Source organism: Schistocerca cancellata, chromosome 5, assembly GCF_023864275.1.
Source record: "Schistocerca cancellata isolate TAMUIC-IGC-003103 chromosome 5, iqSchCanc2.1, whole genome shotgun sequence".
NCBI classification, from domain to species: domain Eukaryota; kingdom Metazoa; phylum Arthropoda; class Insecta; order Orthoptera; family Acrididae; genus Schistocerca; species Schistocerca cancellata.
The window spans coordinates 62,582,130-62,599,202 of NC_064630.1; the positions used below are offsets into that span (position 1 = coordinate 62,582,130).

At 38.0% G+C, this 17,073-nt stretch overlaps 1 protein-coding gene across 1 annotated transcript in view; it reads right to left on the bottom strand.

The window, feature by feature from the left end:
• LOC126187874 (serine/threonine-protein phosphatase 5) overlaps positions 1-17,073 on the bottom strand; it is a 98,664-nt gene that overhangs the window by 70,203 nt on the left and 11,388 nt on the right. Inside the window, exons 2-4 of the mRNA XM_049929206.1 lie at positions 4,673-4,914; positions 4,450-4,597; positions 4,209-4,330 (exon numbers count right to left, since the gene is read on the bottom strand). Of these exons, the coding sequence (XP_049785163.1) occupies positions 4,209-4,330; positions 4,450-4,597; positions 4,673-4,914 (512 nt within the window). The remainder of the gene's footprint in view (positions 1-4,208; positions 4,331-4,449; positions 4,598-4,672; positions 4,915-17,073) is intronic.

Genomic DNA, 17,073 nt, shown 5'->3' on the forward strand with positions numbered 1-17,073 from the left:
AAAGCTGTATTTTAAAAAGTTGTGAAAGCAGCCAAACAAGTGGCAACAAAAATGTAATGTTACAACATAAAAGTATGACAAAAGCAGTGTGGTCCATTGCCTAATCACAGTTAGAGATTAGAGATAGTAGTAATTAAAAATCTAGTATTAAAGTAGATGATAGTCTTACTGTAAACCCAGCTCAAATACTAGAGTTCTTGAATGAATTATTCTAAATGTGGCAAAGTCAGATGTTGACATAGCAGAGCCAATCCCTTTGGACTCCAAGAAGCTGAGTATCTCACAGATTTTTAAAACTGTCTCAATAAAGAATGTGGAAAATATTATATTGTTGCTGTTGTTGTGGTCTTCAGTCCTGAGACTGGTTTGATGCAGCTCTCCATGCTATTCTATCCTGTGCAAGCTTCTTCATCTCCCAGTACCTACTGCAACCTACATCCTTCTGAATCTGCTTAGTGTATTCATCTCTTGGTCTCCCTCTACGATTTTTACCCTCCACACTGCCCTCCAATACTAAATTGGTGATCCCTTGATGCCTCAGAACATGTCCTACCAACCGATCCCTTCTTCTAGTCAACTTGTGCCACAAGCTCCTTTTCTCTCCAATTCTATTGAATACCTCCTCATTAGTTATGTGATCTACCCATCTAATCTTCAGCGTTCTTCTGTAGCACCACATTTCGTAAGCTTCTATTCTCTTCTTGTCTAAACTATTTATCGTTCACATTTCACTTCCATACGTGGCTACACTCGATACAAATACTTTCAGAAACGACTTCCTGACATTTAAATCTATACTCGATGTTAATAAATTTTTCTTCTTCAGAAAGGCTTTCCTTGCCATTGCCGGTCTACAGTTTATATCCTCTCTACTTTGACCATCGTCAGTTATTTTGCTCCCCAAATAGCAAAACTCCTTTACTACTTTATGTGTCTCATTTCCTAATCTAATTCTCTCAGCATCACCCGACTTAATTCGACTACATTCCATTATCCTCATTTTGCTTTTGTTGATGTTCATCTTATATCCTCTTTTCAAGACACTGTCCATTCCGTTCAGCTGCTCTTCCAAGTCCTTTGCGGTTTCTGACAGAATTACGATGTTATCGGCGAACCTCAAAGTTTTTATTTCTTCTCCATGGATTTTAATACCTACTCCGAACTTTTCTTTTGTTTCCTTTATTGCTTGCTGAATATACAGATTGAATAACATCGGGGATAGGCTACAACCCTGTCTCACTCCCTTCCCAACCACTGCTTCCCTTTCATGTCCCTCGACTCTTATAACTGCCATCTGCTTTCTGTACAAATTGTAAATAGCCTTTCGCTCCCTGTATTTTACCCCTGCCACCTTCAGAATTTGAAAGAGAGTATTCCAATCAACATTGTCAAATATTATATTATCATTAAAAAATTAAAACTTTGCTGGATGGCATAGGATACCCACTAATGTGATTAAAAAAATATCAAATAATAGCACCTCCACAAACTAAAAAGAATCAACCAACCTTTTAAAAACATTGATGCTTTCCTGATGGGTTTAAGTATGCTGAAGTCAGACCACTGTTTAAAAAAGGGTCGAGGGAAGACATGTGAAACTACTGCCCTATTTCTACTTTTCCAACCCTCTAGTTGTACATTATACTCAACTGCTGGATTATGATCAATGATAATCTTGCCACCATTTTTTGGTCACAGATATTCTTCAACACCAATGCATTTTCTGTGAAGTACAGAACACTAGAATACACCCGACATCAATATACCTGAGAGTGTGGGTGTGTTATAACTTATACTATACTCCAAATTGCTTGTCAGGCTATTTGCTGCTCACTACTCTTACAAGTACGTGATCCTCTCCATCAAAATCTCTGCACAAGGGCCCTATATTCTCTGTCACCTGGCTAAGCTTGGCACTAGGTTTCATAATGCTTGTCACCTGGCATTCAACACCTAGCTTTTCCTTTAGCATTTGGTCTATACCCCTCCTGTGACTGCTACCTAGCATCAAAACTCTCTTCTATTTGACTTTTCTACTGACCTAGCCTTAAATTTATTCCTTTGAGTGAACACTCTACTAGCTCAAAAACTAAATGAGGTTGTTCTCTGATTGGCTTTTGTCCCTTCAAGCCATCTAATTCAAAATACTCAGTTTCTAATTCTGCCTGAAGGACACAAATCTATCTTTCCTGTTCAATGATTGACAACATAATCTACAACTCCATCAGAGAGCCTCATCTGACACTTTACTAACTTCCTCACTACAATCACCCCAGGGAAACATCAACCCACTGCACCAATCCAACATGTTTCTCCCATCCTAACATAAGGCAACTTTGACATGTGACACAGATGACACTGAATACACTTAAAGTAATAACATGCAGAAAAACTTATCTTTGGGTTAGTGTACAGCTAACATCTAGCTGTCAGGCGAACATAGAAGAACAAGAATGAAAAACACCACTCAGATCTTTGTTGAATGTTAAGTTTTAGGTAGCAGAAGACTTGAAATGAACAAAAAGTACAGAGCATGATTTTTCTAACAATTTTAAGCAGACACTATCCAGGAATTGTGAACAGCACTGTTATGTATCCAAAACACAAAAAATTCTGCAACTGCTGGTGTTTACATCATAGCACTGAGTGCAGCCATCCACCACAACTGTCTACAGCCAACAATTGTAGGTATTTTGGTAGTTTTCCTTTTATCATACTTTAAATTAAATCTATGCCAGTTTTAGTACATTAGCAATTGAAAATCAGTTTTTCTTAGCAAGTATGGCATGAATAAATGGCCAATGACACTGCATCAGATTGGAATTAATGTTTTTCTGAGGCTTAGCATACCTTTTTAATTTAGTGATCCTTTGTACTGAGAGGACTTATTTAAAGTTACAGCACATGGCACTAAACAAAACACTTTGAAGCTCAACCAATAAATAAAGCTTGTAAACTTTTGGAATAAGTAGTAAAACAACATGGTTGATATTCCAACCTGAAGTTTCCATTGTTCGATTAAACATCAAAAATTTACTCTAGAGACTATTCTGTAATCAAATAATCTTATGTTGGACATAAATTTGCAAAAATTTTAAAGCAAAGTGACTACTAGCAATCTGTAAATAATACCACACAAGGCCTAGGTAATAATTTACATTTGGTTTCAATACTTCCAACTGGAAGCAAAGCACTATTTTAATTTAACCACTGAATTTTACTGGAGCCCTTATTATCAATGTAAAGTTCTTTGTCAACAGTATTTACTTGATTATAAAATTAACCATTGCACAGTAAGCTTCTGTTCACTTCAGACATAAATATACAAAATTTTACGAAACTGCAAGGGACAGCACTTAAGGCAGTATCACAGTCAAGGCACTTCCTGCCATTGCTCTCTCTTCTAATCTGTTACACCCCAATGGCACTGACTAAACAATTAATTACAGTAATTGTAGACTTGTCAATCTGGTTGTCAATGAACAAAATAAGGTAAAGTGCTGTGATGTTAAAGGACCTTAAGTGGTGACAATAATTATTCCTGTTGACACAATTTTTTTCAGAAAGTAGAAGTTCATATGAAGTTTGTATCTTTGTTGCTTTTGGGCAATGAAAGAATTCATTGGCAACAAAGGAAAACTTCTAGCAAGGCCAGGATTCGAACCCGGGTCTCCTAAGTTTTATATGCCACCTTGGCACAGTGGTTAGATAACTGCATGAACTATCCACGCATGCCTCCCCCATACAATCCAAATTCTCACTTTCCACACACTACAAAAGTAGCATCCTTTAGCCCTTTTCTTCTTTTTGCTTTCCACATCACACGAAGTGCCACACAAGGTCAGGCAAAGAGAGCTCTGCACAGAATGATCTTATTAGCCTTCATGGTGTGTATATACCTATAGGAGTGGTGTTTTCCTTCCAGACAATTTATTGACAAAGCATCCACGTAGATCTTTTAGTTTTCTGTTCGATTTTTCACGGTAGGTTGTATTATTTAGGTTCTTATGACCACAATTTAACAAAACTTAAGTTTGCAGTTGTTGGATAAGCTACATAACAAACACTTAATATAAATGTTCTCATAACTTATAGAGAACAGAAATTAAAAGGTATCTTTGGTAAATAGTAGTTTTGACAAACTGATAAAGGAAATAATGAACTGCAGACACGCACTCCATTGTAAGGTATTATTTATACTAAATTACCTTGTATGCATACTTCCTATGAAGCTTCCGTTGTTCTTTATACTGTTGCATAAGGTCTACCATGAATTGCAACGTGACCTTCCCATCTTCTAATTTGGGTCCATCATAATCATCTTCTATGGCTGTAGAGATATCAGATATCACAAACTAAGCTTTAATGCAGCAACATGAATACAGTTTATATACAAAACTCATTAAATATCCTTCACAACAAACGTTAAAAAAGATTGTGGCAACATACTCATGTTTTCCAGTTCAATTGTGTCAGCTATACTTTTCTTCCCATGATCGACTGCAATGGCCTTCTCAAATGCAATTTTCTTCACCATTTTGTTACACTGGGCATATTTGGCTTTTGCATCTTCATCATTTGGTTTAGCTTTTGTAACCTGGAAAAACAAAACATCTGTGAAATATCTTTCATGACATACACTTTTACACAATGATATTACATACTTACTTACAGCTTCAAAATCTTTCAAAGCCAATTTGAATTTCCCAAGTGACATATATGCTGCTGCTCTCCGATAATATCCTTTAATGTACGTCTTGTCTAAGCTTATCGCCTTAGAAGCATCTGTCAATGCATAACCAAAGCATTCTGTTCTTAAGTATGCAAAACTCCTGTTGGCATAATAAACAGCAACATTTGGATTTGCTTCAATTGCTTGTGTATAAAAGTCAATTGCTTTATTATAATCTTGATCTGAAATAAAAAAAATGGAGATAGTAGTAAATACTTTACATGATCCTTCTTGTTAAATTAAATGTAAATCTACAATGACACAGATAATATATACTTTCTAAATCTTGCGTATAAAATTACCAAATGTTTTAATTCATATTTTGTTCAACAACTTCATTAATGGTACAACAATCTTATGTCTTCCTATATTTTCAAGTTTTTCAGCATGATAGAGATTTATGTAGCAAATACTATGCCTAATTTATTTTTCTTTAAAAATGTCTGTACCGCTTGAGACAAATCCCTTCATTTCTTTGCAAGAAGTAGTTATGCAACACATACAGACAACACCAACGACAATGTGGCAGCCTATGAAACTGACAACTAAAATAAAGAAATTTCACACAGCCCCATCACGTAGTTTAAAGCAGTCAGTAGATATACAGGGTGTTTCAAAATGAACATACAGGTTTTAAGGTGCTGTAGCATTTACTACGTTCAATATACCAAATGAAAGAGCAATTCAAACAGTTTTGTTTGTATAGCTGTGTGCTATGGGAAGAGTATGGAATGACAAAAAGTGACTGAAAAATGTGTTGAAAGAGTGCGAGTCTTTCACGCTTAGCCCCAAGAAATATTCCTGCAGAAAGTTTATGGGTCTTTCTTTTTCGGTGAATCAACTGTAAATGATGTTTCTTATCTTAAGAATCATGATAGAAGGTTGTATACATGGAAGAACCCTGGAGACACTAAAAGGTATCAGATAGATTATATAATGGTAAGACAGAGATTTAGGAACCAGGTTTTAAATTGTAAGACATTTCCAGGGGCAGATGTGGACTCTGACCACAATCTATTGGTTATGACCTGTAGATTAAAACTAAAGAAACTGCAAAAAGGTGGGAATTTAAGGAGATGGGACCTGGATAAACTGAAAGAACCAGAGGTTGTACAGAGTTTCAGGGAGAGCATAAGGGAACAATTGACAGGAATGGGGGAAAGAAATACAGCAGAAGAAGAATGGGTAGCTTTGAGGGATGAAGTAGTGAAGGCAGCAGAGGATCAAGTAGGTAAAAAGACGAGGGCTAGTAGAAATCCTTGGGTAACAGAAGAAATATTGAATTTAATTGATGAAAGGAGAAAATATAAAAATGCAGTAAATGAAGCAGGCAAAAAGGAATACAAACGTCTCAAAAATGAGATCGACAGGAAGTGCAAAATGGCTAAGCAGGGATGGCTAGAGGACAAATGTAAGGATGTAGAGGCGTATCTCACTAGGGGTAAGATAGATACTGCCTACAGGAAAATTAAAGAGACTTTTGGAGATAAGAGAACCACTTGTATGAACATCAAGAGCTCAGATGGAAACCCAGTTCTAAGCAAAGAAGGGAAAGCAGAAAGGTGGAAGGAGTATATAGGGGGTCTATACAAGGGCGATGCACTTGAGGACAATATTATGGAAATGGAAGAGGATGTAGATGAAGATGAAATGGGAGATACGATACTGCGTGAAGAGTTTGACAGAGCACTGAAAGCCCTGGGTCGAAACAAGGCCCCCAGAGTAGACAAAATTCCATTGGAACTACTGACGGCCTTGGGAGAGCCAGTCCTGACAAAACTCTACCATCTGGTGAGCAAGATGTATGAAACAGGCGAAATACCCACAGACTTCAAGAACAATATAATAATTCCAATCCCAAAGAAAGCAGGTGTTGACAGGTGTGAAAATTACCGAACAATTAGTTTAATAAGCCACAGCTGCAAAATACTAACACGAATTCTTTACAGACGAATGGAAAAACTAGTAGAAGCCGACCTCGGGGAAGATCAGTTTGGATTCCGTAGAAATACTGAACACATGAGGCAATACTGACCTTACGACTTATCTTAGAAGAAAGATTAAGGAAAGGCAAACCTACGTTTCTAGCATTTGTAGACTTAGAGAAAGCTTTTGACAATGTTGACTGGAATACTCTCTTTCAAATTCTAAAGGTGGCAGGGGTAAAATACAGGGAGCGAAAGGCTATTTACAATTTGTACAGAAACCAGATGGCAGTTATAAGAGTCGAGGAACATGAAAGGGAAGCAGTGGTTGGGAAGGGAGTAAGACAGGGTTGTAGCCTCTCCCCGATGTTATTCAATCTGTATATTGAGCAAGCAGTAAAGGAAACAAAAGAAAAATTCGGGGTAGGTATTAAAATCCATGGAGAAGAAATAAAAACTTTGAGGTTCGCCGATGACATTGTAATTCTCTCAGAGACAGCAAAGGACTTGGAAGAGCAGTTGAACGAAATGGATGATGTCTTGAAGGGAGGATATAAGATGAACATCAACAAAAACAAAACGAGAATAATGGAATGTAGTCGAATTAAGTCGGGTGATGTTGAGGGTATTAGATTAGGAAATGAGACACTTATGGCCGAGTGCACCAACCCCGGTCAAAAAGCATGATAACCAAGGTCCCGCGATCATGGTTAAAAGTAAATCGCGTTTAAAATGTTTCTGCAGTGCACCAACGTTAATCGCTGGTCAGCAAACCGTCGTCAGCCAACTGTGCATTTGACCGCGGTTAACTCTCTACATTGCAATGGAACGTGCCCTGGCAACACAAAGATGTTAGTAAACAAGAAATTGGACAGATAATCGCTGGTGCCACGTTCTATCTTTGCTGTTTTTTCCGTCGACTAGCAGAAGTGTGTTTACGTACCTCGGTACCTATTTCTGATCTGTTGGTTTCTTTTTTGGAGAATAATGGAGAATAAAAGAAGAACACCGAATTTCTCGAAGTACGAGATAGATGTACTTCTTGAACTGGTGGGTGCAAATGCATCCGTTCTTGAAAATAAGAAAACCGACGGCTGCAGCTTAAAAGAAAAACAGGCGATGTGGTCCCATGTGGAGGCGCAATTTAATTCTACTCCTGGTAAGTTTACTCATAAATAAATAACTTTTCTAGGTTCATCGTAAGCGTAGGATATGGGACACACTGGCTTTTAGTTTGAAATTTAAAACTGTTATTGGCGTACCACTGAAATACGTGATAGGACTATGCACATTTACGGTTGGAATTGTTTTGTTAGTTTTAAATTTAAAATCCAATGCCGTGCTACTGTTAACTAAATATTATGTGACTAACGGAAGCTTTTATGTTGAAAATTGTGAACATACGTTTCTCACTTAGCCCTGTGCCGTATTCTTCATATATGCCTATACCACTTTCATTTTAATGAACTGATATGTAAACACAAGCCATATACAGATCTTAGATGTTTATTGCAGTTATAAGTTAAGAGCCTCAGAATGCAAAATGGACTTATGAATGCAAATAATATAAGAATTAATTTATGGTACTACAAACTACATTTATTTAATTTCAGGTGTGACAAAAAGATCCTGTGACAGGCTGAAAACCTGTTATGAAAATATGAAAAGAAGACTTCGAAAAGACCTTGCAGAAGAAAAGGTGGAAGTATATAAAACAGGTGGGGGGAAGCCTACCCAAAAAACCACGATCCATGATCGGGCTAAACTATTAGAAATTGTTGGTTCCTCAATGAAACCGTTAGCAAATGCATATGATTCCGATGCACAGTTCAGCCTGATTGTGGATGTTGTCAACATGGAGAGCAGTGAAGTGCAGTGCAGTGAGAATACACCACCTGCTTCAGTTGTAGAGTTAGCAGAGTGCACACAACCTAGCAATTCCCACACACCTGTCATATTATTAAGTAAAGAGACACCAAATAATGTTCTGGCGGATGTCACCCAGTTGCAACCTGTTTCACAGTCTCCTGATCAACCCAATGAAAACATTTGCACGCCAAAAAATACATGGAATCGTCGCAGGATGCCTGCAAAACCAAGGCCATCAGGTTCGGGAACAGTGATTGACAATGTTTGCAAGAAGAGAGTGGAAGTACTGGAGGCCCAATTACTCATGATGAAGGCAGAGCACCAAAAGGAGCTGAGGATAAAAAATTTAAAGATTCTGGCCCTGAAAGAAAAACTGAAGTACTGGAAGAAGAAAAATGCCAGTGACACGTGACTTTTTTTTTCCTGTGATAGTGAATTTTTTTAATTTTTTGTGCTATGTTGTATATTTTTTGTGCTATGTTGTATTTTGTCTAATGTATTAAAGTTGTCTCTCGGTTCAAATTGTTTCTCTGTGTTCGTCCTGTTAGTGATACTGCTTCTATCCTAGTTGTTGTCTGTCTAATATCTGCTTACAGCTTATTTGGTCTGGACTAAGTTTCATCCAATCACTTAAAATTAGAATTACTTCATATATAAAAACAGATTAGCAACACTGCAGTTTACACAAGTAAGATACATGTCAGTTGCAGGCCAGCAGCCATAGCGTCAGGTGCCAATTTCTACTTAAATGACTTAACAATAAGGTAGACTGTTAATGAAACAAAATAATAGTAATAAAGCATCCTTGTTACTCTAACTTTGTAATGAACATATGTGCTGCAACAGTTATATTCATGAGGCCCAATGTTATAATGTTTTGCATTGTTTGTACCAGAATATGAGGGAAAGTGCTCCAAATCATAATTTTGTGTGTGCCATTTTCTGTGCAATACTCTGCACCAGGTAATGTTTATAATGGGAACCTATATCTTTTATGACAATACAATTTGAAGTGAGGCATGTTGAGAAATACATTGCTGTGGTGGGTTCTCTTTTCTGCAAAAGTAAGCATAGCATATGTGGCTTTCCTAACCACACCACTTGGTAATGTGTGTGGTGGAAACCTGTAACATTTATCATAACAGTATTTGTAGAGAGGCATTATTGAATAATGCATTGCTAATATGGACAGTAGTGAGATTAGCATTGTGTGGCTTCTCTAGCAATACTCTGCACCTGTTAATGTTCACAATGTCAGTCCATAACTTTTACCACAGCAAAATTTGTAGCAAGATATTTTCAGAAATGCATTCCTATGATGGGTCACTGGTTTCTGCTATAGTAGTCATAGCATGTGTGGCTTTCTTAGCAATATTCTACACCTGCTAATGTTTGTGATGGCAACCCATAACTTCTGCCACAACTGTATTTGTAGTGAGGCATTTTTCTGTGGCACTATGCAATGACAAGGAATTCCCTTCTCTACAGGTGAGCATTAAATATGTGAAAAAACTTTATCAATATCAGTGACAGAGTGAGGGAGGGAGTTTCCCTCAGCAATAACTTAAAGTATGACAGTTCGTACTGTCAACCCACAGCATTACAGTTCTGCTTTCATATCTTCCGAAGTAGCACACTCCTTAACTAATTATTGCTCTTGCACTGATCCCCAAAGTATTAGACATTGCTGACAACATTCCATTGCCTTTTGTAGCAATGAGAACTTGTTATTGGTGGCAATTTCTAAACACAAATTTGTCTTCAATTTCATGGTTTTTTTTTTTTAATGCCATACAGTTGTGCATAATATTGTGTAAAGTGCTGCTACACGCATGACTGACTAGAATTAACAGCGTAATTCAATTCTTTGCACAACCTTATAGCCACACACACTTATGTTTGAAGAAAATCATATTGTAAAGTTGTCTCACAGTTCAAATTGTTTCTCTGTGTTTGTCCTGTTAGTGATACTGCTACTATCCTAGTTGTTGTCGTCTGTCTAATATCTGCTTACAGCTTATATGGTCTGGACTAAGTTTCATCCAATCACTTAAAATTACAATTACGTCATGTATAAAAACAGATTAGCAACACTGCAGTTTACACAAATAAGCTACATGTCAGTTGCAGGCCTGTAGCCATAGCGTCAGGTGCCAATTTCTACTTAAATGACTTAACAATGAGGTAGACTGTTAATGAAACAAAATAATAGTAATAAAGCATCCTTGTTACTCTAACTTTGTAATGAACATATGTGCTGCAACAGTTATATACATGAGGCCCAATGTTATCATGTTTTGCATTGTTTGTACCAGAATATCCCAACATATTAAATTATGAGGGAAAGTGCTCCAAATCATAATTTTGTGTGTGCCATTTTCCGTGCAATAATCTGCACCAGGTAATGTTTATAATGGGAACCTATATCTTTTATGACAATACAATTTGAAGTGAGGCATGTTGAGAAATACGTTGCTGTGGTGGGTTCCCTTTTCTGCAAAAGTAAGCATAGCATATGTGGCTTTCCTAGCCACACCACTTGGTAATGTGTGGTGGAAACCTGTAACATTTATCATAACAGTATTTGTAGAGAGGCATTATTGAATAATACATTGCTAATATGGACAGTAGTGAGATTAGAATTGTGTGGCTTCTCTAGCAATACTCTGCACCTGTTAATGTTTACAATGTCAGCCCATAACTTTTATCACAGCAAAATTTGTAGCAGGATATTTTCAGAAATGCATTCCTATGATGGGTCACTGGTTTCTGCTATAGTAGTCATAGCATGTGTGGCTTTCTTAGCAATATTCTGCACCTGCTAATGTTTATGATGGCAACCAGGAACTTCTGCCACAACTGTATTTGTAGTGAGGCATTTTTCTGTGGCACTATGCAATGACAAGGAATTCCCTTCTCTACAGGTGAGCATTAAATATGTGAAAAAACTGCATCAATATCAGTGACAGGGTGAGGGAGAGAGTTTTCAGTAATAACTTAAAGTATGACACTTTGTACTGTCAACTCACAGCATTATAGTTCTGCTTTCATATCTTCCGAAGTAGCACACTCCTTAATTAATTATTACTCTTGCACTGATCCCCAAAGTATTAGACATTGCTGACAACATTCAATTGCCTTTTGTAGCAATGAGAACTTGTTTTTGGTGGCAATTTCTAAACACAAATTTGTCTTCAATTTCATGTATTTTTTTTTTTTTTTAATGCCATACAGTTGTGCATAATATTGTGTAAAGTGCTGCTACATGCATGACTGACTAGAATTAACAACGTAATTCAATTCTTTGCACAACCTTATAGCCACACACACTTATGTTTAAGAAAATCATATTGTAAATAAAGAGTAGTGATTAATATGGAAACAATTTAACAAATAAGCAATCCGAATCTGACACTTTGTTATTACACAAATGATTATTTTGTGCCCATGTGTGTACTGCATATTCACAATTTTAAGCTTATCTAGGTGATAAGACTGCATTACTAATGAGGAGAAGTGCAGTAAAATAATCTCTTAAACTGTAAGGTTCTAATAATAAAGAATGTGCTCTTTTAATATTGCAAAACTGTTGGACATTCACATATTTGTTGTTACAGTAGAAAATTTGAGATATTTAGGATCTGTAGTGAACATAATACAGAAATATAATGGATATTTTATTCCACTCGCTTTTACTCACACACTCTCTAAATGTAATGGAGTCATTTGTTCTCAAATTTAAGTACATACCCAGAAACTGAACATGTATATAAATAACAGAGTACTGCATTTGTTTCACAACCAATGTGATGCAAGAAACATATCTTTAATAATGAATTAGCAACAGTTCCACACTAAAAAAATATCTCAGAAAAGCAGCAGCTGGGTAATTGTCTGTAGGCAGCACATCCTGTCCCTGGCACAACAAAACCTCAAATTTCGCATCACACACCCAGTTCAGTGAGTACTTTTATGTTCGCTAGACAGCAGAAACAAAATAGATTACATGCTGAAATAATCTGAAAAATTGAAAATACGGCGAAATCCCATAACTATAATCATCATTTTTCATTACGAACAATGTCTGAATTTATGTTAGATTATCGGAAATGTTCATTAATTATAGCACGGCGAACTGCTCTTCCAGGTAATGTATCATCACGATACATCTGCTGTCCAGGTAGCACTGGTTCGTTGTCTTCAATGTTGGGGCCTCTCTCATCACGTAACTGATTCAAAAGTCGAGAAATTTCAGGATCTTCTGGTGGTTCATCACTGCTTGTACTCCTCGCAATATTATGCAAGACAGCTGTACCCACAATGATTGACATTGCTTCCTGTGGATTACATCTTATTCCTACAGATAATATGGGAAATCTTCTCTTCCACATGCCGTATTTTCTCTCAACAGTGTTTCTAGTTTTGATATGAGACCTGTTATACCGATGCTCTGCTTCATTTTGCGGATTTAGAAGTGGAGTTAACAAGTAGGATTTACATGCATAACCACTATCTCCCAATAAGTGACCTTGTGGTATTTCTCCGTTTTCAAATTGAGCTCTGCGAGCGCAGTTGAGAAATATGGTACTGTCGTGCACAGAGCCCGGCCATCGAGCGACAATATCCCTTACTAACAAATTGTGATCACTAATGGTTTGACAGTTAAAGGAAAAATATGATTTCCTATTGCGGAAAAGTTCAGCATTATGTCCTCCAGGAGACTGAATTCTTATATGGGTACAATCCAAGGTACCAAGAACGCCAGGAAATCGGTCCAATTGACTAAAACCATACATCACAGAGTGCACTTCTTCTCTTGTTGGAAATTTTATAAAGCGAGGAGACAGTGATGCTATGATGTCTGATACATCACTGATGATTCGTTGAGCTGTTGTACGATGTATATTACTGTTGTCCCCAATAAGAATGTTGAATGCACCTGTTGCATATGCCCTTAAAGTAATCAAAAGTCTGTTTATCGGAGAAACAGGGTTATTCCGATCAGTAGGAAATTCTAACCTATCATTAATTTGATTTAATAACCACCACACTGTTTCTTTTGACAGACGAAATCTCTCTTCAAACTTCCTGTCACCATAATCTTCAAAAGGGTTTCCCCTTTCCACAATCACTCCAACACGATTTCGGTCACGATTTAAATGGTCAAGGTATAACAAATCTTCCTCAATGCCATCCATAACATCAAAACGCGCCGCCATCTTAATAGCGTATGCTTCCAAAACCGTGGTTATGTCGAGAAAACCGGGAAAGAGCCCCGGTTAAATATAACCGCGGTCGATTCCCTCGTTTAACTTTGATCGATGTTCGTGCACCAGAATACTGCGCTGAACAGGATTATATATCGACTTAACCGCGGTTAACTGTTAATCGAGGTTGGTGCACTCGGCCATTAAAGTAGTAAAGGAGTTTTGCTATTTGGGGAGCAAAATAACTGATGATAGTCGAAGTAGAGAGGATATAAAATGTAGACTGGCAATGGCAAGGAAAGCGTTTCTGAAGAAGAGAAATTTGTTAACATCGAGTATAGATTTAAGTGTCAGGAAGTCGTTTCTGAAAGTATTTGTATGGAGTGTAGCCATGTATGGAAGTGAAACATGGACGGTAAATAGTTTGGACAAGAAGAGAATAGAAGCTTTCAAAATGTGGTGCTACAGAAGAATGCTGAAGATTAGATGGGTAGATCACATAACTAATGAGGAAGTATTGAACAGGATTGGGGAGAAGAGAAGTTTGTGGCACAACTTGACCAGAGGAAGGGATTGGTTGGTAGGACATGTTCTGAGGCATCAAGGGATCACCAATTTAGTATTGGAGGGCAGCGTGGAGGGTAAAAATCGTAGGGGGAGACCGAGAGATGAATACACTAACCAGATTCAGAAGGATGTAGGTTGCAGTAGGTACTGGGAGATGATGAAGCTTGCACAGGATAGAGTAGCATGGAGAGCTGCATCAAACCAGTCTCAGGACTGAAGACCACAACAACAACATCTTGATATGCTACAGCTATGGCCTGTGAATCAATGGGAAAAGCTGAACAACACATCTATTTGGGAACAAGGTGATGCGCCACCACACTGGCATATCCGAGTACGCAACTGGTTAAACGCCGATGTATCCGACTGGTGGATTTGGCACAAGGGGCCGGCTGACACAGCATTTTATGCACGATACGGTCTGATGCAATCATGTGTATGTGCCCCCAATACCAGCTGATCTATCTGGCTTTAGAAACAGTGTTATTGCAACAGTTACTCCTGAAACATTGATCAAGGTTTCGGAACAACTCGCCTATCGACTATGTGTGATAGGTGTTCACTCTGAATAATTTTAAGAAAAACTCTGTGTGTGTGTGTGTGTGTGTGTGTGTGTGTGTGTGTGTGTGTGTGTGTGTGTGTGTGTCTTTCATTTGGTTTATTATTTATAATTGTAAGGTGAATGTAATATGTGCTACAAAGCCTTAAAACACGTGTATTGATTTTGAAACACCCTGTATAGTCTGTAGGATGGGTGTGTGCATGATGGGTAGTTTAAAAGCTAATAATGAACAGAACACTGCACTTTTGTAATTAGTATCCTTTTCTTGGCATGCCAGTGAAGATTTGACACTGTGCAATGTGTTTTAGCCAAATATCTGATTGGAAATCTGCTCAAGGGACACCTTGTGCCTAGCATTTTGTTTTCATACCTACTGCTGAAGTTACTCAATTTGCACTCAAAATAAACACAGCATGTTCTTGAGTTGACATACTCATCTAGTTTATAACATAAAATTTGGTTGAAAGGACATCCACAACTGACTATCATGGAATCACATAACAGAACGCTTCAAACAGTTTTACTGGTTCAATAACAACCAGTTTCATGTGATTATAGGCCCACCTTCAGGTGAACATGACTGCAATAGGAAAATGGAGAAACTATAATAAGGGATGAGCAATCAAAGGAAGAAAGGAGGAAAAAAACTATGAGAATATCAATGAACAATGAAGGAACTTACATCATGAGGCACATGGGCACTGCACAGCAGGCTGCAGGCAGGTGACAGCCGCTAGTGAAGCCAAAATATGGTACAGTGCAGGGGTAACATCACAGAAAATTTATCTACTTTAACACGCCTACTTTTTGTGATTGTTAATTATTTTGATCACCAGTGGAAAATGTGGGAGCTGTTGTACAAAAGTGAGTAGTGGGATTCATTGTGAGGATTTTAGTAAATAGCTTCACTGGTGTGAATGTAATGACAACACTGGGATAGTTGCCTAGGTCCCCTTGATTTGTTGGTTGAGAGTTAAGGGACTAAACAGCAAAGTTTTCAGTCCCTCAGTCAAGAGGTCATTTTCCCCCCAGTAAATAGGTAATTCATCTGGAGTTAAATACACCTCCAAGAAATTTTAGATTATGGAAGCATATGAGAGGGATAAAAAATGAAGCATTTAAAGCAGTATTGGTGACAGGGATGAGAAATAATTTACAGAGAATACAGGGAAGGCTGGTATGGAGGTCTGTGTGGATGTGTTGTCTCCCAGGGCTTACCTGTGGTGAGAAAAACCCCACCCACAACTGATCCCACATACCCAATGGAGGGTCGAATAGTCTCAAAACAATTACAGTGTAAAGAATGCCTTCTAGCCAGGAGATTCAGAACAGTGAAAGTGAGGTCAAAAGTGTAATGGACTGAAACTTATAAAACTAGCTCAGAGAAGTAATCAGACCAGGTGAGTGTCCCCTGGGGCTCTGCAATCAACAGGAGCTGCCCCTCACACAGCCATACCACTTCTGATCCAATATAACCGAAGCATTAAAAAAGGAAACAGAATCATTATTTTTCAGAGTGGTACCCCTAAAATGGAGCAGCAGAGAAAGGGGCTAACCACATCTAAAAGCAATAATATCAGAGTAGAAGAGGAATGACTGAGGCAAATAGCAAAGAAGGTGGGGTCAAAGGTCAGCCAGAGCCCCACTGCCAACTCAAAAGTAGCTTAAAATGTCATATCTGAAAATAAAAACAAGTTTTGTGGAGAAAACTATAAATCTATTCAACTGTCAATGAGCTATCTGCCAATATTGGAGGGAAAGACTTCAGAAGACTACACTTAGAATGAACAGTCAGAAGGGGGGGGGGGGGGGGGAGGGGAGCATTCTGCCAGAATGTGAGCTACTGTCTGCATCCACAACAGGGGGTGGGCTCATTACACAAAATAAACCATGAATTAATTTGGTGCAATTGATGCATAGGTGACACACAACAGTGGATTCCTTCAGGGAGAAACAGGAGAAGGAGTGCCGTGCAGGAGTCTCCTTGATAGTGCAGTGTTATTAAATGGAGCTGTAACGCATCATACGTTGTCCCATCTCAGAGTGAGGAGATATCTTATTTGCACCTGCTGCAGCTGGAATCATCAAAGCAGATGTTGGGTGTGTAATGGATTCTTTAATCAATCGGCCAGTTAGGGAAATCCACAAGCTGGGACAGATAACTGAGCAGACAGTATGACTTATGTCAAGAGAGGAGTTCCTGAGCCACTA